The following is a 25,348-nucleotide window of genomic DNA, read 5'->3' on the forward strand; positions in this document are numbered from 1 at the left end:
CTAAAACCCTAAAAAACTTGTTGCGATTTATTTACATTTATTTTACTTTGAAATTTATGTATCTACCACTATCAAATTTGATCCTTGCAATTAATGAGTACAAGTGGATTCATAACCCTCTTGCCAGCGTTGGGTCCAAGTATTTGGTCTTGTGTGTGTAGGTATCATCAACGGTTGTTTGCATGAATCTCACTTGGTTAGATAAACCTTGCTTCTAAACTGAGGAAAATAATTATTTCTACGTTATAACTTCTTCGCTTCCTCTTCGGCTAAAAACACAATGCATCTACAAACTAGCAAAAGTATTTCTGGCGCCGTTGCCATGCATGTAGCTTTTGTACTTATGATGAGACAATCAAACAACTCGTTTTCCAGCACAAGTTTGACATTATACATGATCACTCATCCATACACAAGTATTGCAAATATTTTTGTTCATTGGTTGGAAAAAATTTCAAGTATGTGAAAACCAATAAGGGTTGGAGCATAGCCTTATTGCGGTTGCTTTGTCTATAAAGAAATAATTTTTTGTTGTTACAATAAAACATTCTCCATTGCAGTTAATTTTTGGTCATGCACACTGGCTTCGTATGTAATCTACGTTACACCAAATGGAGTACCGATTGTTGTTCAGGATTTTACCCAACATGGGTGCAGCATAACCTTAGGATCGGTCCACCGTATTCTTTGACATAGGCATAGTGTTGGTCATATAGGAATTTATTGTTGACTATATGTCTTTTTTATTATCTTTTGTCAGTGTTGATATTTGGATGTATGCATCTTACTTTTGTAGAGGCCAGGTGTTGCTCAACATGCTTTGTATCTGCGTGATGCTACAATTTAACTTTATAAAAGCGCCATTTATTGAAAAGATACAAGTTCGAACTACGCTTTAGTTTTCATGTTAGACTGACTATGTTCTGTTATCAGTCGAATTTTTGTCATTGTCATCCAGATAATTGAATCTTGAGTATGTAACTATAACATGAGTTTTCAATACATGGAAGAATTGACTCTGGTTTTCTGAAGAAAAAAAGTAAAGGAAAATTTGAGTCGACGGCATGATCATGGGAGGAAATGGATTGATCAACATGGTCTTGCAATTACGCACACTTGAAAAGCGTTCTAACCATGAGACGTTGTCTCATCACTTCAACTTGGGCTTTAGCTCAGTTGGGATGCCTTTGAAGACGGTGTCCCCTTCTGGGCCGATAGCAGCGACGGTGTCCCAATGGGCAGGAGATAGAGGCCCTTGCTCTGCAGGTACTTCATTGCCATGGTCATGTTGTTCTCCATTAGATGTGCTATCTCTTGGTCGAACGCCACATTGTCCTCATTTGAATGGGATCTTGGTCCAGGGTGAAGCTCAGACCTCTGCATGAGAAGTTTGCATCATTAAAATAGAGTAATGATCTCTTGAAAGTACAACATGTTGTCAACTAAAAATAAGTTCTCCTTTTTACATCATTTTGAGAATCCCTCAGAAGGGGAACCACGGCTTCGGAGGATCCCATCCTACTCATGCAAACACATTTCTGACATGAGTTGAGAAGCAGGAGAAGAAGGTAATATCTTAAGATAAATGACTCCAAACCTTGTTTGTAGCTGAAGAAACTTCATGTACACAACGATTTCTTCAAGCGTACAAGCCTTGTCCCCCTACACAACAAAAAAATGAAACAAGCACATCAAAAGGTGAAACGAATAGAATGACAACAAGCAAAGAGGAAATTTTGAATAAAAAATTTGCATGACAAAATTTGAGCACAAAGCACCACATGCGCCCACCCACGGTTAACCAGAGAAGGAGGAGGTACAATATCACGCCTCGTCTCTCTATCGTTGGTAACAAGGGCGCCGGGACAATAGAGGGAGACCAAGAAAAAGTGTGATTATTTATTCCTTGATCTCAACAAACTAACGATGCCCCCTATCTTTATAGTGCATTCAGCTAAAGGCACGAAACTATTTTAAGCTCAAACTCAAACGGCTCTAGGTATAGCAACGACAATCCCGAGGAAGCTAAACATAGCCATGATCTGCATGTTCCTTGTGCGTTACCATGCACTCATGTACATTGTTGGAGTTACTACAAATTCCTCATCCTCTGAGAGATCCTCTACTTCTGAAGCTGTGAACACACATCAGAATCTGCAGTTCCCCAAGGATCTAGCTACCTAATCATAGTGAAGATTGATGGTGAACCCTATTTGCGAAAGCGATGCAATGCAGATTAGTGGCCACACCCCGGTAAGGCCAGTGCTAGGTTTACTTACATGTTGTTGCAAACGTGCCGACAACTGTTAGTATATGTCCATCTCATTTGGGGAGCAGGCTGCTGCCTCGTGTAGGAGATCATATCTATCACTCGAGATGTTGCCGAAACCCAAGCTCTCCATTGAATTTTCGGTGATACCCCAATTTTTGGCCTTTTCTTATTGTTTTGGATTTCATTGATTTTTCATTTGGTGTTTCTTTCAATGGCTGTGTGGTCTTGAAACCTAAGAAGATCATCTCTTCTTCCTCTCCCAAGTGGCATGTCACTATCAAATTGTCACACCCTGTGTTTGACTCTCCTGACTAATTTTCTTTTGACTGATTGTGATGCTTCATGTGACTGATGCTTGCTTGCTTGTTTGCTTATGTTTAATCCCAATGTTGCTGATACTCTCCAGACTCACTTCCTTGACCGAAACCCTTGCCTAATGATCATGCGATATGTATAGGACCAGAAACTAATTTTACCAAATACTATTTTGACCAAAAAGCTTTTATTTGATTTATGATTTCAAAAACCCCTGAGGTGGGATTTGTACTGCAAGACCTCAAATTAGGGGGAAATACACCAAATATTTTATTTAAATCCCATTATCAAAAAGACTTCCCAAAACCACAATATTATTACTTGAAAATTTATTTTAATATTTTATTTAAATGCCTTTCAGTGAGTCCAGAAATGGTCCCTTATAAAGGAAAGTTATTTTTATTGCTTGCAAAATATTTGTGAAAAATTAGGGAAATTCAGTGGACATATATATTCCATATATAATAGTCTCAGCACATGGTAATGCTCAAAATATTAGGCGAAGCCCTTCAAAACCCTTCCTCTCTATTTCAAGCTTTTGGAATATTTCGATAAGAAATATTCTCAATAAATTCTAGTAAAATTCTAGAATGTCACACTTGATATATGTGATGATCTTGCCAAGTTTCATCTTAATCCAAGCTAATTTGGTTCAGCTAAATATTTCAAAACCCTATCAGTCCACGTCCAAATTTGAGTAATGCTACATTGTTAAGTGTCTCCTATTGTGCTCAGATTTGGTGGACATGTTCTGATACCCCAATAATGCATCCACACCATGTTGTGCATCAAGGAGAATAGAAGAACTTGTCCCAAACCCCTCAAAACCTTCTCTATTGATTCCTAACTTTGGGAAACTTTACATTATAACGTTTCTCCAATTGACCCCAAACTTTTTGGGCATGTTATAATGCTCAAATATTGCTAGAAAACCAAATTATGGATTTGTGGGAATTAATTTGCATGGTTATATATGTACAAAGCCATTTCTGCCCATTTCATGGATTTTTCAAGTCTACATCGAAAACTTTCTCCACCAAATCCCAAACTTGGTGCCCAAGCCAACTTTCAACTATTATGGGATCCTGTTAAGTCTCATGGAAAATGGAGTCCATTTGCTAGCCCCAGCACCCATCAAACACCTACTTCCCAATTACCACAATTGCTATTTTGGCCCCTTCCAATAATCTCCTTGGGATTAAAACTTTACCACAACTCTCTCTAGTTCCCTTTCACCTCCAATAACTTTTCCATTGCCTCTGGTAACTTATTGGAGGGTGACTCCCCCTCTTTTCCTCTCCTTTTTACCTTGGCAACCCCTCTTTTCTCCCTTTTGGTATACTTATGCTCAAGGCAATGCACCCACCTCTCTCTAGAGCACCCCTAGTGTACTAGTGCATAATTTCAAACCAATATATGGCATGCTCATGTGTTAAATATGAGCAGCCCATCTGAAACTTGATTTCTGACTAAAATGTAGCTAGACACCTCCTCTCGACCTGAAACTTTGCATTAGTGTAGTTCTTCCATACCAAATACTGCTAGACAATGTTTTGTTTCACAAGCCCTCCAATAAGTGCCCTCATTATTAGCCCTAAGTTTGCTCCTACAATATAAACCGCAATCAAAAGCCAGCCTAACCATCTTCATATACTTCCAAACTCCACCATGAGCCTCCTGCATGCATGCCCTGGGTTAAAGACATCTTTGACTGGTCGTAAGGCCAATGTAGGCATGAGTGGTCATGGTGTCCACACAACTGGCATGCAGAAATGGTGCTCTGCACCTTGGCCTCTTGCTGCTGCTCGGGTCCAGCAAGGGCAGCTGGTCCTAGCGTGCCACAGGGCATCCTTTGACCAGTCCTGCCTCTCCCCGATGCCAGCTCGCCTCCAAATCGCCCTGGCATGCGTTCCACGTGCCCAAAGTGCACACGAGAGCATCCGAGGTCCTCTTCGGCGCTCCCTCCGTATAGAGCCTCCCCCGAACCCCTCTCGGCCACTTCACCCCCTCTTTACCTCCAGCAAGCCCCGGTAACCAATAATTTTTCCTTTGGGGCTCTCCACCCACGGCAATGGACGGAGCTCTCCCGCCGATCATCTCCAAAATCCGCGCATTCTAGAGCCCCTCTGTCTTTCTAAGATCCACCTAACCACCACAACAGCCCTCGCAAACCTTTCCTTATCGTCATTCCCTCTCTCCCCTATCGTGCCGCCCTCCACCTCCCGCCGTCGCCGCCCTCACCTCCCGCCATTGCGAGCGCTCCTTCATGGGCCTTGATGTCTACGAGTGCGGTGGTGGAGCCACCGCTGTTTCCTGCACGCTGCATTGGCCGGTAGCAATCCGTCGACAGATGAACTCCCACACCACCATCGCCATCGTCACCCCCGCCCGCTTCAACTCTGTCACGCCCAAGATGCGACCCTATCCTCAATTTGGCACGGGGGCCTCGTCAGGGATAGAATCGCATCTCGTCGTGTCGCAAGAATGGATATCGTTACAAGTACATGTACTGAAAAGAAGAGGTATATAAAGAGAGTTGGCTTACACTCGCCACAAGCTACATCAGAGTCACAGCAGTACATTACATAAACATCATGGAGAAGAGCAAGGTCCGACTACGGACGAAAACAAACAAGAAAATGAAACGACGTCCATCCTTGCTATCCCAGGCTGCCGGCCTGGAACCCATCCTAGATCGATGATGAAGAAGAAGAAGAAGAAGCAACTCCAAATGAACAATCAACGCGCTCACGTCAAGTAACCTTTACCTGTACCTGCAACTGGTGTTGTAGTAATCTGTGAGCCACATGGGACTCAGCAATCTCATTTCCAAAGGTATCAAGACTAGCAAAGCTTAATGGGTGAGGTATGGTTAAGTGGTGAGGTTGCAGCAGCGGCTAAGCATATATTTGGTGGCTAAACTTACGAGTACAAGAAATAAGAGGGGGGATGATCTACGCATAGCGGACGTGACTACTGATGATCAAATGAATGATCCTGATCACCTACCTACGTCAGACATAACCCCACCGTGTCCTCGATCGGAGAAGGAACTCACGAAAGAGACAGTCACGGTTACGCACACAGTTGGCAAGTTTTAATTAAAGTAACTTCAAGTTATCTAGAACCAGTGTTAAACAAAGTTTCCACGTTGCCACATAACCGCGGGCACGACATTCCGAAAAGATTTAACCCTGTAGGGGTACTCCAACTAGTCCATCACAAATTACCACACGCCGCATAGAAATCCTCAATCACGAAGCTCGCGATCTCGTCGAATTCACTAGTGGAAAACCTCAACTCTGAGATTACCCAAAGCATCACCAGAATCCCGATGCATGAGATATCTTGTCAAAGGCAAAACTAATCCAGCAAGGCCACCCGGTGTGTGGACGAACCCGATAGGAGCCGCGTATCTCGTTCTCAGGACACACCGTCTATGCATAGTGGACGGTAGCCAAACCTCGAGTTGCCCCGAGGTGGCACCGCCGACTGCTAGGTGGGTGGACCAACACTCATGCGGAGCACTGGCCCGGGGGGTTGATTAAATTATCCTCGGGGTCCGGAAAGTCCCTATGCAATTTTATTAGGTGATTAGGCAAATGTAGTACCAATGTTGGGCCTTGCCAGACCAGCTTTAGTCTAAAACGAATTATCAAGGGGGTCCCCATAACAACCCCGATCGTGTTAGGAGCGCTCATTTATGGAACAGAACACCGGTAACTGGAAACTAAGGGGGCAAAGGTGGAACAAAACACCAGGCTAGAAAGGCCGAGCCTTCCACCTTTTACCAAGTATATAGGTGCATTAATTTAAATAGCATTTAATAGGGTGATATAACAAGGAACCCATGTTATCACATGGAAGAAACTGCACCTGCAACTAGCAACGCTATCAACAAGGTTAAGCAAGCAGTAACATAGCCAATCAGTGGTTTGCTAGGTCGAACAGGTTGAAGGTTAACGTGGCATTGTTGAGAGGCTGATATTTAACATGTCGTAGGCAACGAGACATAATCGATAGAAGCGATAAAACTAGCTTGGCAATGATAGTAATGGTATCTGGGGAAATGGTCATCTTGCCTGAGATACCGCTTGGAAGAAGAATGCCTACGTGAAGCAGACGAACCGACGTAGTCGACCGGGTCCTCACAATCCGGCACGCTGCGGAACTCTATCGAGACGAAGCAAACCGGAAACACAAATCAACACACGAATTCACCACACGATGCACAACACAAATGATGCATGAGCATCTGAAAACATGCAAGTCACGGCATGACAAATCACACAATCAAACACTACACATTAAGTGAAGTTCAATATGCAACGAGTTGCATATTGACGAAACTCCACGTTAATTATTTAGTTCTATCCCGAGTAGATACATGGCAATATTAAATGTGATTAAACATGGCAAGAGGTGAAGCGCAATTAATCTACCTATCTAGGCATTTTGAATGAGGTCGGAAATGACATATAGCATCTCCGAGACGACCTCACATGTTAATTTACAATTCTGTCAAGATCTGAACTAATGCATTTAATTAGTTGTTAAACAGAAAAACAAATAGTTTCACGTGATTCTATGCATCGAGACAAGCAATTTACATATAGAGAACATCTCCAACGGACCTACGGATCAAAAGTTACAAGCACCGCAAGATATGATGGCATGAACGCAATATGTGTGCAACGACGGTTACGAGCACTTCAAAACACACAAACAGCAAGAGAAAATGAAACTACACGAGATTCTAATCAAGTTTCATGTAGGACACGATCAAAACGGAGCTACGGTTCAAAAGATACGAGCAAATCAAGAAATAACTACAATCTGCCAAAATCAGCCACGTAGCATTTTCTACGCCCCACAACTAGGGCTACACAACTCCGATAAACTCAAGCAAGGCATGACACGAAAGAGGACAAGACGCACTATTGTAAAAAACTAATAACAACTAGCATGGCATCATGGATCACTAGGGAAAGAAGTCAAAAAATGGCATCCCACTCACTATTTCAGACTTAGTGAAAATTACACCTCATGAAGGTGCAGTTTTCGATCTGAAGCTATATTAACAGCAGAAAAACCTATAGCTACAGGACTCCAAATGGCATGAAAATTCACAACATGCTAGAGAAACACAAGGGGTACAACTAACTCCATTGGACCAACCTCAAAAGAGCTACAGATCTAAAGATAGAAGCAAAACAAAACAGCAACAAAATATAACAGATTTCAGACTTCGAAATATTTCAGCTCCTCTAAAGCAGCACTATTTCTAGCAACTTGAGAGCAAGCAAACCACACCTAAACATGCATTTCTATTGCAACCAAAAATACCAGGGGATAGACAAAACATCCAAGAACAACTCCCTTGTTGACAACTTAATCAAACGGAGCACGGAATAAATCCTACGAATTAAACAAAAGGACATCACGGCAAAAATATCTCGCGAACTAACTTACTCAAAAGTTAAAACTAATTGCACAGAAAAATCACATGGATTTTTCTACCCTGGAAACATATAAAATATGTGGGGTTGCACAACAAAATAAAGCCACACATAAATGCGGGAAAATAACCTATACACGGGAAAATAAACTACCGGCAAACCCTACACGAAAAAATACCAATGACTGCTCTAAAATACATGGCAAATGGGTCTCTAGAGCATGAACATTTTATCTAAGGCATACGGGCTATCCGGACACGCGCGAAAAATATTACGGGACGCAAACATTATAGGACAGCACGCTAAACTAGGCGTTAGGCACGCTAAACGACTTCAAACAAATATGCAAGTTGTAAATTCGTAATCTACGCGTAAAACTACACCAAAACCATATACAACACGTCACGAACCGACTAACGGTTTAGAAGTTACGTGCGTTATAAAACCGGCTATTTTTCTGGAATTTAATTTATTCCAAAATTCCTAAATACTAACGGGCTCAATAGGGGCGCAATATAAATAAAAAGTGCACATGCAGGGGGGGGATCTCACCTCGGCCACTTGGGCCGGCCTAGAGAGAGGGGGCAGCCTGCTCGGAGGCGCCTGGGCACTGGGCCGAGGCTGGCGCTGGCCTGCCTGGGCGAGGCCCACGAGGCGGTCAACGCGGCCTAGGAGCGGTTGGTGGCGCAACCCTCGTCCTCCTCCCGCAGGAGCTGCGCGCAGGTAGGTGCCGCCGACAGGGCTTGGGGCGGCCGACCTCCGGCGGGCGAGGGAGGTCGAGGAGCGCTGGATCCGGCCTGGATTGAGGGCGGCGGCGGATCCCTGGCCAAAGGCGGCCGACGGCGAGGCTCCTGGACCTGGCGCATGCGGCGGCCGACGGGGTGCAGCGGGGAGGCTGCGAACGGGGGCGCTTGCAAGGCTAGCGTGGCCAGGAAACGTGACCGACGATAGCTGGTTCCTGACGCGGCGAGCTGGGCAGGCGGCAGCCGGCGTCTTGCAGGAGGCGGTGCGGCGCGCGGCGCGAGGAAGGCGGGGCTCGGGGAGCTTGGGGTGGCGCGGGTACGGGGGAACCGAACGGGCGGCGGCGGCGGCCGGATGGGCCTGCCCGGGCCCGATCTGGGCTCGGCAGGCCCGTGGCGGCTGGTGGGGGATAGAGAGTGCTGCGTGGAGAGGAGGAGAGGTGGGGCGGCGCGGATCCCGAGGTGGGACTAGGGTTAGCTAGAGTAGGTAGGTTTGGGGGGTCTATTTATAGGAAATGGGGCTAGGTTTAACCGAATCGGGATCTGATTTCGACCACGGGTTCGTGAACGGATGGCCACAGACGTGGGAATGGATACGTGACCGTGTAGAGGGGATATCCGGGGATGAGAGGGAGAACGGGCGGCGCGGAAACGAGTTTTGAAACACCGACAGACGTCCGACGGTAGACCGAATACGGTGCCGCTACGGTCGACCGTTCGAGTACCAGACGGACTCCGATCGCGACGAAGTTCGACAGGCGGCCTGGCTATAACTAATTACGACCGCATGCCAAGTTTCACCCCGATCAGAGAAAGTTTTACGCACACTTATAGAACAGGGTTTGACGGTGCCGCGGGCGCGTGCGTGTGCGGTCGGGCTCAGAACGGACAAAGACGCGAACCGACAACTAACAACGGATGCAAGTTTTGAAAACTGGCGGCAACGGAGATGCCGATGCAATGCAGATGATGCGACAAAAGCAAATAGGCACACGACGAAAACGGAATAGAAGGGGAATCTTCTGGAACATCGGCATCGGGCTGTCACAAACTCCTCCAGCCGAGTTAGGACCGATACGAATCGAGAGTCGCTAAGCTGCCGGCGCATCCGCCCTTGATTTCGCGCTGCGGGGGTTGACGAAGCTCAAAACAGATCTCCCGCCTCGGCCGCTTCGACCAGTACCCACTACCGCCGGAACCCTTCCACCTCGGGTAGGAGTACGACGTCGAGAGCCCATGGGGCTAATGCGTCGGCTGCCTTGAACGACGCACGCCTGGAGGATTTCTGTTTAGAACCCAGTTCGAGAGAAAAGAAGTGGTGAAGCAATGCCACGGAAGGGGTAACGCCAACAAAAGCCTCACACAGAAACGCGAAGGCCGAGAGGAGAACAAAAGACCTGGGTCAAGGTGGAGCGCATGGATCTGGTAATGCAAGAGCACTGCCACGAGGAAGCTCGAGAATGGCGGCAGTACCCCAACGAGAAGAGCATGGATGTGAAGGAGAATCACCGGGGTTGCCATCTCGCCTCGAGGCCATGAGCCTACCCGAAGTCTGGTAGCCCCCACTCGTTGGAGTTGGCAGCGACTACCAGGAGAACCTTCTCCAACCCCTCGGAGTTCACTACCGTCGGCTGGCCCAGCGCGGGCTGAGGCGCCGTCTGATTGATCGGATCCTGCGAACCCCCCTTTTTCCCCCTTTGGAGGCATGGCGAGTATGACGTACGGGAAAAGAAAAGACACGACGCGGGGCTCGGAGAGGGGGAACCGGGACCGAACAGGAGGAAGAACCGCGGCAAAATCGGCATGAGGCAGAGGCGGCTTGCAGACGCCGGTCCGGAGGTTCTGCACGGAGAAGATGGGTCCACCATTTAAAAGGCCTGACCCTTAAGGCCACCCTCAAGGCCCGCGACGCTTAAGGCCACCCTCAATGCTTCACCAAGAAGCTAGCCGAGGCACGCCTTGGGCCTGGGGGCTACTGTCGGCGTTCTGGGAATGGGGGTACCCAGACCTGCCTGCATCGGGCCCAGGGTTGGCCCACTTCATCAACCAAAAACCAACAGGCCCGGCACCACTCAAGGCAAGGCCCTCGCGAGGGCCAAGCCTCGCGAGGAGGAACGACATGAAGACCCGTAGGGGGACTCCTCGGGACCCCTCTGGAGCAGCGAATAATCCGAGGCAAGACCCGGCCTCAGGAGTCAATGATGACGCGGGGGAAGGACAGGTGAGCAGCAGATAGCAGGACGGTACAGTTCCCCCTTTAGTGCAAAGGGGGCGAGGATGCACAAATGTCTCCAAGGCAGCCCCAAAGGTTTCCATTCTGGTGCAACAAGGCCACCACCGCCAGCTAGCAGGACGGACGTCATCCCTGGACCCATCCCTGCAGCACTGGCAACCCCTTTGCACGTGAAGACTACTTTTGGACAGGGGAAGCATATTCACGTGTCCCCCTTGAAAATTGGTCGTTGTGGGATCCCTTCCCTCCGAAACGATAAGGGAAGAGGACCGGGTATGCCACTGTATATATAAACAGTAGGTTATTTCATGGAGGGGGGATTCATTCATTCACCCACCGGCATCACACAAAGGCCACCCAGCCTCCGAAGGCCCTCGAACACTGTACTAGGTCATTCACCAACCTCCACGAGAGGCAATCCACAAAACCAGGAGTAGGGTATTACACTTCTCAACGGCCCGAACATTGGTAAACTGCCTTGTTAAGTGTCTGCATCACCATCGAGTGAGTTCTCTGCCATCCCCAGCTAGTAGCGAGTTAGGTGAGGCGAGCCCGCGAGAGATCTTTGTACACGCCCCTGAGTTCGAATCTTTAGGGTTTTGTGGAGCCCGAAATCCGACAACTTATGTGAGATGGTGTTTTCGATGATATAGGGAGATATTGTCCGGAGAAAGAGGTTAGGCTATTGGCATCTAAGGATTGTGCTTAAGGATAAGATGATAGATGTTCACTCACATCCTAAGTTCCTTCAAACCCCAAAGCTTCACCGAGCCATAAGGTGGTAGGATTTTGACCATAGGATATGGCTCTAAGTCGTTGGAATATGGCGAGTACTCCGCCCTGACCACCACCCATCATGTCTATGGAAAACATGGGCATGAGATACCAGATCATGTTGGACCACAAACCCCTTGGCCAGTGCCCACCCATAGCGGGTCCCCGCTCCTCTCACCTGTCTCATGAGCACTGTGCTTATGTGATGCTTGGAGAAATATGTTGTTATCCTCATGGATGATATGCCTATTTACCCAATAAGAGGAGGAGTACCTTAGGCCTATTTGGACAAGCCCCAGGAGAACTGACCGCCACGCCTCTCAGAGCAAGGTGTTATCTCGAGAGGACGGGATCCTCGACACAACACCCAAGCAAAAAAAGTGAATCCTTCCCAACACAAGGCGAAGAACCACAGTGGTTAGGGAAATCACGACAATGAAGAAGAAAAGTAGAAGTCAACCACCTCTTCTGCGCCGGTTACATCAACTATGTCAAGAAGCATCGACGACCAAGCCGACGAAGCCCTTGGATGGCGAAAGAAACCAAAGGGCCTCTTCTTGGTCCAAGTCAGGGACGAGAGTCCAAATTGGATCATGGTGAAAACCTTCTAATGGTTATTCACCCGCTTGGCAAGCCGCAGACCGTAGGGAGTGGATGACTGGTCTATACTCTTGGGTAGACACCTCATCCAGAACCCCTCATGAACCTTCCTAGATGATATAACCCGTTCTAAGTGCTAAGACTCCGAGCTCATACTCATGGACGAGATCCAACCAGACACTTTTCACAAGGAGCTACGAAGAGGCTAGAAATCCAAGCATATGAAGACACACCAGAAGCATGCGTCCGTGATAACAACGACAAATGGCCGGAGAAGAATGAGGCATATGCATGGGAAGCTTTCTCAAAGAGAAGAACTCGACAAAAGCCCACGACAAACCCTTCTATCCTAACACGAGACATCTAAGTGTCACTAAGCAATGTGCGCAATCCCGAGACCAGCACCCACACATGCTACCTTGCCACGTATTCCAACCTTGGAATACACGTGCAAGCCAGAACCTTCTAGGAACTTAGTTCACCAAGCCCTTGACCATAATCCAAGCCAAGCTCATTTCTAAAACCCCACTCACGGTCACGCAAGGACGAGGAGAGAATTCGAAGCTGTATCATCAAGCACCTCAAGGCCCACAAAAGAAACATGTTGACGTGCAGACTACCTCCAACTTAAAATTCAATATGTCTCAAACGCATAGCCTAGAAATCTCAAGGATGATAGTTTCATAAGGGGGTAAGGTCTGTCATACCCTGTGTTTGACTCTCCTGACTAAATAATCCTAGCTCAAAATTAGGACCAATTAAAATTTTTATGACTGATTGTGATGGTTGATCTGACTTCTGCTTGCTTGCTTGTTTTCTTATATTTAATCCCAATGTTGCTACAACTCTCCAGATTCACGTCCTTGCCAGAAACCTTTGCTTAATGATGATGCCATGTGTATAAGACCAGAAACTATTTAAAAAAAACTATTTTGACCAAAAAGCTTTAATTTAATTTAAGCTTTTAATAATCCCTTAGTTGGGATTTGTACTTCAAGTCCTCAAATTAGGGAAGTTGTTTTGAACCAAATATTTTTTTAAATCCCATTATCAAAAAGACTTCCCAAAACCACAAGGTTATTATTTTAAAAGTAATTTTAATATTTTATTTAAATGCCTTTCTGTGAGGCCAGAAATGGTCCCTTGTGAAGGAAAGTTATTTTTATTGCTTTCAAAATATTTGAGAAAATTTAGGGAAACTCAGTGGACATATATATTCCATATATAAGAGTTTCAACACATGGTCATGTTCAAAATCTTAAGCAAAATCCTTCAAAACCCTACCTGTCTATTTAAAGCTTCTGGAATATACTCAATAAATTCCAGTAAAATTCTAGATTGTCACACATGAGATATGTCATGATCTTGCCAAGTTTCATCTTAATACAAGCGTTCAGCTAAATATTTCAAAACTCTATCTATCAACGTCCAAATTTGAGCAATTCTACATTGCTAAGTGTCTCCAATTGTGCTCAAATTTGGTGGACTTGTTGTGATACTACAATAATGCATCCACACCAAGTGGTGCATCAAGGAGAATAGAAGAACTTGTCCCAACCCCATCAAAACCTTCTTTGTTGATTCCTAACTTTGGGAAAATTTACATTATAAAGTTTCTCCTATTGATCCCAAACTTTTTGGACATGTTCTAATGCTCAAATAATGCCACAAAACAAAATTGTGGATTTGTGGGAATTGATTTGCATGGTTATATATGCAGAAAGCCATTTCTACTCATTTCATGGGTTTTTTCAAGTGTAGATTGGATTCTTTCTCCACCAAATCCCAAACTTGGTGCCCAAGCCTATTTTCACCTATTAAGTGATCCTGTTAAGTCTCATAGCAATTGGAGTCCATTTTCTAGCCCCGACATCCATCAAACACCTTTTGCCCAATTACCAAATTTGCTACTTTGGCCCGTTCCAATAATCTCCTTGAGCTTAGGATTTTACCACATCTCTCTCTGGTTCCATTTCACCTCCAATAACTTTTCCCGACATCCATCAAGCACCTCTCCTTTTTACCATGGCAGCCCCTCTTTTGTCCCTTTTGCTACACTTCTTCTCAAGGCAATGGCCCACGTCTTTCCAAAGCATCCCTTGTGTAGTAATGAATTATTTCAAACCAATATATGGCATGCTCATGTGTTAAATATGAGCAGCCCATCTGAAACTTGATTTCTGACTGAAATGCATATTTGAACTACAACTTCTAGCTAGACACCTCCTCTTGAACTGAAACTTTGTATTAGTGTAGTTCTTCCATACCAAATACTACCAGACAAGGTTTTGTTTCATAACCTCCAGTAAGTGCCCTCATTATTAGCCCGAAGTTTTCTCCTGCAAACTAAACCGCAGTCAAAACTCAGCCTAACCATATGCATATACTTCCAAACTCCACCATGAGCCTCCTGCATGCATGCCCTGGGTTAAAGACATCTTTGACTGGTCGTAAGGCCACTTTAGGCATCGGTGGCCGTGGTGACCACACCACTGGCATGCAGAAACGGTGCTTTGCACCTTGGCCTCTTGATGCAGCTCGGGTCCAGCAAGGGCATCACGTCCTAGCGCGCCATAGGGCATGCTTTGACAAGCCCTGCCACTCCCCGATGCGAGCTCGCCTCCAAATCGCCCTAGAACGCATGCTTCCCCGTGCCCAGAGTGCACCAGAGAGCATCCGAGGTCCTCTTCGGCGCCCCCTCCGTATAGAGCCTCCTCAAGCCCATCTCAGCCACGTCACCCCCTCTCCACCACCAGCAAGCTCCCGGAACCAGCAATTTTTCTTTGGGGCTCTCCACCCACGGCAATGGCCGGAGTTCTCCCACCGGTCATCTCCAAAATCCGCGCATTCTCGAGCCCCTCTCTCTTTATAAGATCCACCTAACCACCACATCACCCCTCACAAGTCTCCCCTCATCCTCATTCCTTCTCCCCCTACTGTGCCGCCCTACCAACGCTCACCGTCGCCACCCTCCACCTGCCGTCGTCTCGAGCGCTCCCGCATGGGCCTCGACGTCTGCGCGGGCGGTGGTAGAGCCATCTCTAATTCCTACACCCTACGGTGGCTCAGGCACTGGAGACGGTGGCCGGTAGCACCGGCAGGTGCCGGTGACGATGCCTCTGCCTCCCTCAGCAGGAGGTAGGAGAAGACCCCCGTCAGCTGGCGGGTCGCTTGTGTCAGCCGGCCAGTGAGGCAGCCAGGTGGGCCGTGCCACTTAAGTGGACGCGCCTTTTGGCGTTTTGCGCCTCCCTGTGTTGAAGGCGCATTTTAGCAAGTGCACTTTCGGCGTGGTAGTTGTGCGGGCTCAACTAAGCTACTGGGCCATCCCAGAAGCAATTCCTCGCCCGTGCGCCGAATAGGCCTTTGGGTAGGTCCCTTTTCGCCTTTTCCTTTCGTGAGAAACTTCATTAATCCATATTTAATTCATTTCCATTCCAAATATAATATTTCAAATTTCTGTAGGTTTCTAAAATCATTGCCTATCGAAATGTGTACTTTCCACATTTTTCGAAGAAACTTTTCTGTAGAGATTTAATGCAAGTTTGAATCTGAGTTATTCAAACCCACCTTGCAAAATTTCTGTAGAGCTCAATTCAACTCCAAATGGAGTGATTCCTATTCCCAGAGGCTTATAAAATCTTGATCTAATTTTCTAGGCTTAGTCAACATTTTTTCTGCGATATTTCTATTGCATCACATAAATAGCCCTTTTTGCTGTTTGTTCCATGATTAGAAAATCCATAGGAAATTCGTACCAACTCCAAATCCAGTGAAACCACTTCCTAAATGTTTCTAAATTCATGCTATTAAATGAGTGCCTCCACTCATTTTGAGCAGAATGTTTTCTGTAGACTTCTTATAGGATCACCTATTCCTCCTTTCCTCCATTCAAAAATCTCTGATGATCCAAATCTCCTAGAGCAAGCTTCAGCTATTTTTCTTATGACTAGAGAGGTCCAAGGAAAATAAAATTCCTATTTGTAGAGCACTTTTATTTCTGCTTGCTGTGTATCTTACTATGGTTGTTTCCAATGATAGTTGATGGAATAGACGGAGTACTCGGAGTTGGACCGGAAGACCTCAAAGACCCCGAGGACTTATGTGAGCAAGGCAAGCAGCCCCTTGACCAAGAAAATATTTATGCGTGCCATGTTGGTACTTTATTCCGATGGATATAATCATGATTAATCGGTACACCCTCGGTATGGAGTTACCGATGGCTCCTCTGGAGAACTTGCATTTGAGCATCACCTTATCATCTATGAGGGTCAGGCTAATGAAAAGTTGACAAGTAGATAGTAGTGCTACGCAAAGTATGAGCATGTGCATGGTGATGGTAACACTAAAGTGATTACAAAGGTTTTTCAAAAACCCCGTCGGGTGCCACTAATGCCCGAGGGTGATGGCGTTCAGCTGGATGACCACTCGAGAAAGGAGTGGTGTACTGGAAAGGTTTTGTCTGAGTGGTTTGGAAAATGAGATTAGATTTAAGATTTGCTGACCATGCCAACCTTACATGTGCGACAATGATACCCTTTTATGGGACGGGTCTGTGTTGATTACTCTAATCGTGCTAGCAAGGAGCCCACATTACTAGTGGCGGGAGTGATATGGTCACTCTCGTGACGGGGTCGTGCCAGGTAGGATGACTATGCCATTTTTACGTGCATGGATGATACGGTCTAGAATTGATTCTCGTAAGACGTTCATCATGTGGGCTGGGTACCAATTGAGTGGACTCTTTGTCTAATGTCATCAGGGGAAAAGCATTGATTGGGTACATATCTTGGGTATGTTATATACCGTGAGTCATGGATGACACGGAAGTTTACCGGATCTCGTGGGTACAACGTACAACCTCTGCAGAGTGTAAAACTATTCGAATAGTCGTGTCCATGGTCAAGGACAGTTGGGTAATCCTACCTAGACTACGTCCAATAATTTGCGCATAAACCAAGGCTGTGTGTGTATAGAGGTGTTACACGAGAAATGATTACTTGGTCAAGTTTGGTGACTTGACATAGTGGGTGAACATGAGGTGTTCAGCCCTCAGAATATTTATGTTGATATCTGTAACCTGTTCTTACGGTTACTATTTACCTAGTGTTGCATGACCATCTAAGTACTTGACCATGTTTATGCATTCATACAAACCTACTTTCTGCAAAGGCTGCATACTTGATATATATCATGTTTCATTACTGCCTTGTTCCACATCATGGATTGCTTGCGAGTACATTCAAATTACTCATTGGCTTGCCACTTGTTATTTTATTGACTAGGTAAGAGATAACAGGAGACGGTGAAGAGTACCCTGCTGACGATCCTGTGAGCTAGGATGCTTCCCAGTCAGAATGCCTGTAGGTTAAGGCTGATGGCATGGGTTCACGCTTTCGACCAATACTCCCGCCATTGGTCAAGTTTGTTGTATTGGGCTTCAAGGCCCTATATATGTTAGAATTGACCGCAATGGTCATTATTTGTATCGAGCGGTATGTATGGATGTAAGACTCTTGTTATTCGGTCTCTGTGTGTTCAGTGAGCATTGATCTTTGGATCACTTAGCACGTTCATTCGGTGATCACGACTCATAAGTAGGGGTCCCCACACAAAGCATTCCCAAGATCATGTCTTTTCCATCTTGGTCCAACCCCAATATTTATTTCTTGGGAATATTCCTTTTTCTAATAAAGGAATAATATTTTTTGCTCTAGTTCATGAAGGAACCTCTATTTCTATCATTCCAAAAATTCCCACAAAATTCTCAAAATTCATTTGACTCATATGGACCTTGCACTACTGGAAATCAGTTTTTCGCCGTCTGCCAAATGTTTGTCGTCTGCTGGCTGATGGCAAAGAGTGTCTTTGCCGTCAGCTACCACAAAGTAGATGACAAAGAACTGGCTGAGGACATAGAAGGTCTTTGCCATCAGTCACATCTTTGCCGCCAGCCGCAGATGGCAAATATATGGGTGGGCCCACCTGGCCGCGGGGACGGTAGGTCAAACTGGAGTCCCTTCTTTGTCGTCTGCTAGTGGATGACAAAGAGCCCGAAGGCAGATGGCAAAGAGTCTAGAATTTTTGCCCTCCGCCGGCAGACGACAAAGATCTAACTCCATAACGGCCCCCACCCCGCCCCTCTCTCTCTCTCACTCACTTACCCCGGCCACTGTGTGACGGATCCACACCCCCACTCTCTTCCACTCCTCTCCCCGACGCCACCGCCGCCACCATCATCAGGCCGCCGCCACCCAGCACCCCCGGCGCCGTCCCGATGCCCCATAGCCCCGGCGCCGCCGCCCCACCGCCCCCAGTGCCGCCCCGGTTCCCCACAGCCGCCCGGCGCCGCAGCCCCACCGCCACCGGCGCCGCGCCGCAGCCCCACCGCCACCGGCGCCGCGCCGCAGCCCCAACACCCCGGGCGCCGCCCCAACACCCCAGCCCAGCCGCCCACGACGCCAAAGCCGCACCTGCCGGCGAGCCCCCACACCCCCACCCCCACCCCCACGGGAAAATTAAGTATTTGTTATTTAGTTTTTTGGAATTTGATTATAACTACAAAGTTGATTTTTTAATGTTGTCGTAGTAGTTGTTCTTGTTATTGTAGTTGTTGTTATTGTAGTTATTGTAGTTGTGGTTATTGTAGTTGTTCTTGTTATTGTAGTTTTTTGGAATTAGATTATAAATACAAAGTTAATAAGGACAAGAATAAAAGAAGAAGAGAAGAAGAAGAGAAGAAGAGAAGAAGAAAAAATAAGAAGGAGAAGAAGAGAAAAAGAAGAAAAGGAGAATAAATAGAACAAGAGGATAAAGAAAAATAGAAATAGAAATAAGAGGAAGAAGAAGAAGCAGAGGAGGAGGAAGAAGAGGAGAAGAGGAGGAGTAGGAGGAGGAGGAGAAAAAGAAGAAGAAGAGGACAAGAGGAGAAGAAAGAGGAAAAATGAAAAGAAGGAAGAAGAAGAAGAAGAAGAGAAGAAGAAGAGAAGAAAAAGTAGAAGGAGGAGGAGGAGAAGGAGACCTCCTTCTTCTCTCCTCCTAATTCTTCTCCCTCCTTCTTCTCCTTCTTCTTCTCCTTCTTATCTCCTCCTTCTTCTCCTTCTTCTTCTCCTTCTTCTTCTCCTTCTTCTTCTCTTCTTCTTCTCCTCCTCCTTATCATTCTCCTCCTCCTCCTTCTCCTTCTCCTACTTCTCCTACTTCTCCTTCTTCTTCTCTTCTTGCTTCTTATCTTTCTTCTTCTACATAGCTTATATTCCCCAACAAATACATACTTAGCTAATTATCCTCCAAAATGACATAATTAGCTTAGTTAGGTTAAAAATATCAGAAGAACCTTGGTTAGCTCACAACTTAGTTAATTATCCTCCAAAATGACATAATAAGCTCAAAATGGCATAAAAACCTTGGTTAGCTCATGAATGTTATATTCTTAGCTTGTTTTCCTCTAAAATGACATAATTAGCCCATATAGCCCCAAAAAGACATAATTAGCATATTTGTGTTGAGGTCTGCTGTGACAGTTGTCTCGTTGCTGTGAGGTCTGCTGTACGAAGACCTCCCCATGCGTTGTAAGAGCTCCGCCCCTGCATTTGTGGGTCAGTACAAATGTCATCTCCTCCTCGCCCCTTCATTTACCGTGGGTCGGTTTTTGGAAGAAACTTGCTAGATTTAGGTAATTAAATTAATTTATCAGTATGCATGACCAGTATGTGTCTCCCGTTCGAAAGGGTTACTATTATAAATATGCATGCATTTGCTTATATTTATAATTGTGGTTCTTTCGAATTGTCCAACATTATCCATGGACAGCCCAAGTATGCGTAGATTGGGTTCGTTTTCCCATATGCTTTGTTTTGGATCCGATGCATAATTTCGTCAGTGCCTCCCTGTTGTTCTCCGGATACACATCCTCTCTGTTTATTGCGGAGACGTGTATCAGGAGAACAGCGGGGAGGTGCTGCCGAAATTTTGCATTGGATCTGGAGCAGAGCATGGGAAAATGAACCCAATCTACACATACTTGGGTGGGATTAGGATCTATCTTTACCTATTAGCGTGTAGGTTGCATGGACATAATAAAAATGGCGAACTTGATTAACTGATGAATATATGTGCTAAATTATATATAAATATATTTCTTGTGTCTTTAGTAGATAGGCAAGATGAGTGATCGTGCATGGATGTATACCGGTCACCCTAGTTAGAAAGAGATGACGAAAGAATGGTTTCTAAAAACCAAGGAATTTGTGAAGGCCGCATTTGCAAATGGCGAGGAAAGAAACTATTGCCCCTGTCCTGGATGTGACAACTATAAAAAGACGAGAAAGGTTGCAATGATTAAACACCTGCAGAGGAGGGGTTTTAAGCCTAATTATACAGTGTGGACATTTCATGGTGAATCTATACAACGCACCAGAGCTGAGCTGGCCCGTCGTTCCACCGACGAGCATGGTACCGGGATCGAAGACATGGTCCAAGACTTTGATGATGCTCGGGATTCGGAAGATGAGATGGAGGAATATGCAAAGGCCTTCTATGAAATGTTGGAGTCTTCAAAACGTCCTCTCCATGAGCACACTCAGCTCTGTCAGCTGGACGCAATTGCACAAGTAATGGCTCTGAAGGCTCAGTTCAACTTGGGAAGAGAATGCTACGACGCGATGATGACACTATTTGGACACTCCCTACCCAAAGGCCATGTCCTTCCTGCAAACCAGTACCAGTCGGACAAAATACTCCATGCACTTAAGATGCCCTATGAGAATATAGATGCATGTGTGAACGGATGTGTCTTATTTAGGAAGTAGTGTGCACACTTGGACTATTGTCCCAATTGCGAGTCTTGTAGGTATCTTGTGGTAGACAATGGTATGGGTGAGAAGAGGCAGAACAAAATCGCAGTTAGTGTTCTTCGGAATATGCCAATCATACCAAGGCTTCAACGTCTTTTCATGGTCGAGGAGACAGCCACACAAATGACATGGCACAAATTGGGCAAAAGAACCGAACTAGATGCGGATGGGAATAAGATGGCGGTACACACATCGGATAAGGAAGCGTGGAAACATTTCGATGGATTGCATCGGGATAAAGCGGCAGATCCAAGGAATCATTGAGTCTGCGTCGCCACGGATGGTTTTAATCCCTTCGGCATGATGGCAACCCAATACAGTTGTTGGCCTATATTTGTCATTCCACTCAATCTCCCCCCGGGCAGCTTATGCAAAGAAATAACATATTTCTGACGTTGATAATTCCAGGGCCCAATTATCCGAGGAAGAATATGAATGTGTACCTGCAACCGCTTAAGGATGAATTGGAAGAAGCTTGGGATAATGGGGTCAAGACATACGATGCCGCTAGAAAACAAAACTTCAAAAAGCATGTGTGGTACATGTACTCTATGTATGACTTGCGAGTGTATGCACTATTCTCTGGATGGTGTGTGCATGGCAGCTTCCCGTGCCCCCAATGCAAGGCAGCTCTTCAGTTTCATTGGTTGCAGGAGGGTCGGAAGTATTCTTGCTTTGACTTGCATAGACAGTTCCTGGATCCTGACCATCTCTTCAGAAAAGACAAGAAGAACTTTACCAAAGGTAAAGTTGTGAAAACACTTGGCACCACCTGTGTTGACAGGCCAATAGATCCTGGATCGGTTAAACACCTTCGAGCCTGATCCAGAGCATCCAGGGTATTTCTAGGGGTATAATTCAAAACACATCTGGACTCACAAGCCATGCTTCTAGGATCTGCCTTACTTCAAAGACCTCCTTCTTCCACACAATATCGACATGATGCACACTGAAAAGAATATCGGAGAGGCTATTTTTGGTGCATTGTTCGACATAGATGGGAAGACAAAGGATAATACTAAGGCTAGAGTCGATCAAGATACACTATGTCATAGACCATTACAAAACATGCGAGAAGGTAAAGGAAAGCAGAAGTGGTCGAAGCCAAAGGCCTAGTTCAATCTTGGAAGGCCAGCTATGAGGAAAATTATCTTGTGGGTCAAAATGTACTTGATGTTCCCCGATGGGTATGCAGAGAATCTAAAGAGGGGAGCCAGTCTTGAATAATTTAAAATCTTTGGTCTCAAGAGTCATGATTGGCACATATGGCCCGAGAGAGTAATATCGGTGATGTTACGTGGCTTTGTTCTTGAGGATAAATAGCTAGTACTGGCGGAGCTGAGCTGTTTCTTCCGTGTTCTTTGTGTGAAAGAATTGTTGCTTGGCGTGGTAGATGACATGGAAGAGTTTGCACCGGAGTTTTTGTGCAAGTTAGAGAAGATCTTTCTGCCGAGCTTCTTTAATCCAATGCAGCATTTGATTTTACATCTACCGACCAAGGCAAGATTGGGTGGGCCCGTGCAAAATCGTTGGTGCTATGCAACTGAGAGGATGCATAAGACGCTTCGAGCTAAATTTAAAAATAAGCGTAGAATTGAAGCATTGATGGTTGAGGCATTCATTACTGAGGTGGCAAACTTTGTGACAACACACTATTGTGGACCATTTTGCGGAGGAGGCTGCGGGGACTCCGGTCCAGGAGCCTCTGGTTGACGTGCATTCGGCCCATGAGACTCTGGTCCAGGATCAGCCTCTGGTTGTGGTGCGTTCGGCCCATGATACTCTGGTTCCTGAGGCTTCGTCGACGTGGAGACGCCCGGATGGGGTGCCTGGCCGGAGCGGACCGAGGTGCCGGAATGGACCGAGGGTCCGGGTGGCTCAGGGGGCAGGGATGACAGGAATGAGACTATGGATAGTGAGGGCGGCGTGCAGGTGCACGGGGCCACTGTGTACAAGCGTGGTAGTACACGTCCCCCGGTCGTGCCGGCTACCCGCGAGCAGAGGCCGGTTAGTAAGTCTGAAGGGGATAGGTAAATGCATTTACTCTTGTTTTAGCTTTTGCCTTCAAGTTTCTTCAAATATCTAATGCATTGACCTTATCATACCGGAGGGGATGGGCACACCCTCGTGGAGTCCGCAAGCCGAACAACGTCCTTGCTGTGCTTTGCCCGACAAATTTTCCTGGGTTTTTCACGTTGCCTGGTGAGGGTCAGCTTCCTACACTAGGAGTTTCCTGGGAGCACTACCAGGCTGCACAGGCCCTGCCGGAGGATATTATAGATGGTGTCTTGTGCCACACGATGGTCGGGATGGTGATCAAGAGCTTTTGGGTAAATTATCCTTTTACACAATCTAAAATTAACAATATAGGTAATTATTGTACTAATCGGTGTTGTCTCGTTTGATTGCAGACCTTCTATAGGTGTGAGGAGGGATATGAGGAAGAGGCGGCCAAGGTTCTCGAGGCCGAGTGTAGGTGGTTATTACAGAACTTACACCACGAGGCTCGGCCACACGCTATTCAAGACTACTATGCCACGCGTGGTATTAAAAAGCAGAAGAAAGAGTACTGCGGAAAGTATCTGAAGAAGGAGCAGTACATGAAGGTAATTACCTATTCTTAAGGCCTTCTACGTAGTTTTCCTGATTTCATTCATATGCGTAGCACTCAAAAGTTTTTCTAATAACTTATAAGTGCCCCCGAGATGGTGTGCGGATAAGATGGATTGTTGGGAGGCGTTGGTTGACGAGTGGTGCACATGCAACTAGCGAGCCGGCCACGACAATGCGAAGGATCGACGTAGCCAAATGGTTGGTGTGCCACACCATCAAGGCAGCGCCAACGTACTTCAGTTCGGACAAAACTGGGTATGTGGTTTGCTTGATGATTCATGCAATTCATTCTTCATGCTAGCTTGAGCCCCTTACTAATACTTTGTTCCTCTCTTTTAGGCGCATCACAATAAGACAGAGATGCCACACTTGTACGACCTTTATGGCATGGCCCATAGTGGCTCCTACAAGAAGGCGAAGGCATTCTCTGAGTATGACCTGGATGATCCAAATAACTTCACCAACATATCATCCCACCACAAGCTCGTGACATACAGGGACACGGGGAAGGCTAGGAAAGGGGAGGACTTTAACCCGAGCTAGGAACCTTTGGATCCAGAGGTGGTGACGATATCTGGTGGCGGGAGGCCCCATGGCTGGATAGCCATTGGAGATGGGATAATATGTTGTCCACTCACTCTCCCGGAGATCAAGGCGCGCCAGTCGAGCTCCTGTCCTGAGATAACGCCTCGTCCCCGGATAATCGATCTTGCCATCGAGGTTGGTTGTACAAACTCAGAAAACTTTCATCCATTTCATTCTGTGTGCGACCATCGATCATTACTGTGGTAACGAGGAATGGTGTTGCAGGATGCTCTTCATAAAGATAGAGCAGCAAACGAGGCTGCTCTTGAGAAAGAGATATTGGCAACACACACTGCCCTTTAGGCTGCTATTGAGGAGAGGGACCAGACCACGACACGATTGATTGAGGAGGAGAGGGCCCGGAATGATGCGGGTCAACGGGCCCTGTACGAGCTTTTTGTGGTATATTTTTTTTCACATTAGCCAAATCATGTGTGTAATGTCTCTTTCATTACTAACTAATACGACTGACTCTTGAGGGTCTGTGCGAGAAGACCGGTCAAGCCCCTCCATCGATGCCCGTCTTCTCTGCGATTGGTGACTGGCACTCTGTGGCAATAGCTAGACGAATGCTCATTCTGTGACAACAAACCTCCCCCTGCAACGGCACCAGAAGAATGCTGCTAGCACTCCCCGGCAACGAAACTAGAAGAATGTTGTTGATGGCCCACCAGTGCGTGGGTTCGCAGCAGTTTTCGAGGGTAGAGTATTTGACCCAAATTTGTTGATTCGCCAACAGGAGGTGAGAGGATACTCTCGAGTATTAGCAGCTGAATTTGTCCGATTCAACCGCACCTGAAAGATTAGTATCTGCAAGCTGAGTAGTAGCAGCAAAGTAACGAGTAACGGCAGTAGCAAGGAACAACAATAGTGATAGAAGTAGCAAGTAGCAACAGTAGCAAGCGACA

At 46.3% G+C, this 25,348-nt stretch overlaps 1 protein-coding gene across 1 annotated transcript; it reads right to left on the reverse strand.

The window, feature by feature from the left end:
• Positions 1-962: 962 nt before the first annotated feature.
• LOC123404498 (bHLH transcription factor RHL1-like) lies at positions 963-1,896 on the reverse strand. The gene is made up of 4 exons (XM_045098429.1): positions 1,796-1,896; positions 1,598-1,662; positions 1,467-1,518; positions 963-1,377 (listed from the first exon to the last, which is right to left on the reverse strand). Exons 2-4 carry the CDS (start codon positions 1,621-1,623, stop codon positions 1,168-1,170), a joined length of 288 nt encoding a protein of 95 aa, XP_044954364.1. The 5' UTR covers positions 1,624-1,662; positions 1,796-1,896; the 3' UTR covers positions 963-1,167.
• Between the last annotated feature and the right edge of the window lie 23,452 nt (positions 1,897-25,348).

Source organism: Hordeum vulgare, chromosome 6H, assembly GCF_904849725.1.
Source record: "Hordeum vulgare subsp. vulgare chromosome 6H, MorexV3_pseudomolecules_assembly, whole genome shotgun sequence".
Taxonomy (NCBI): domain Eukaryota; kingdom Viridiplantae; phylum Streptophyta; class Magnoliopsida; order Poales; family Poaceae; genus Hordeum; species Hordeum vulgare.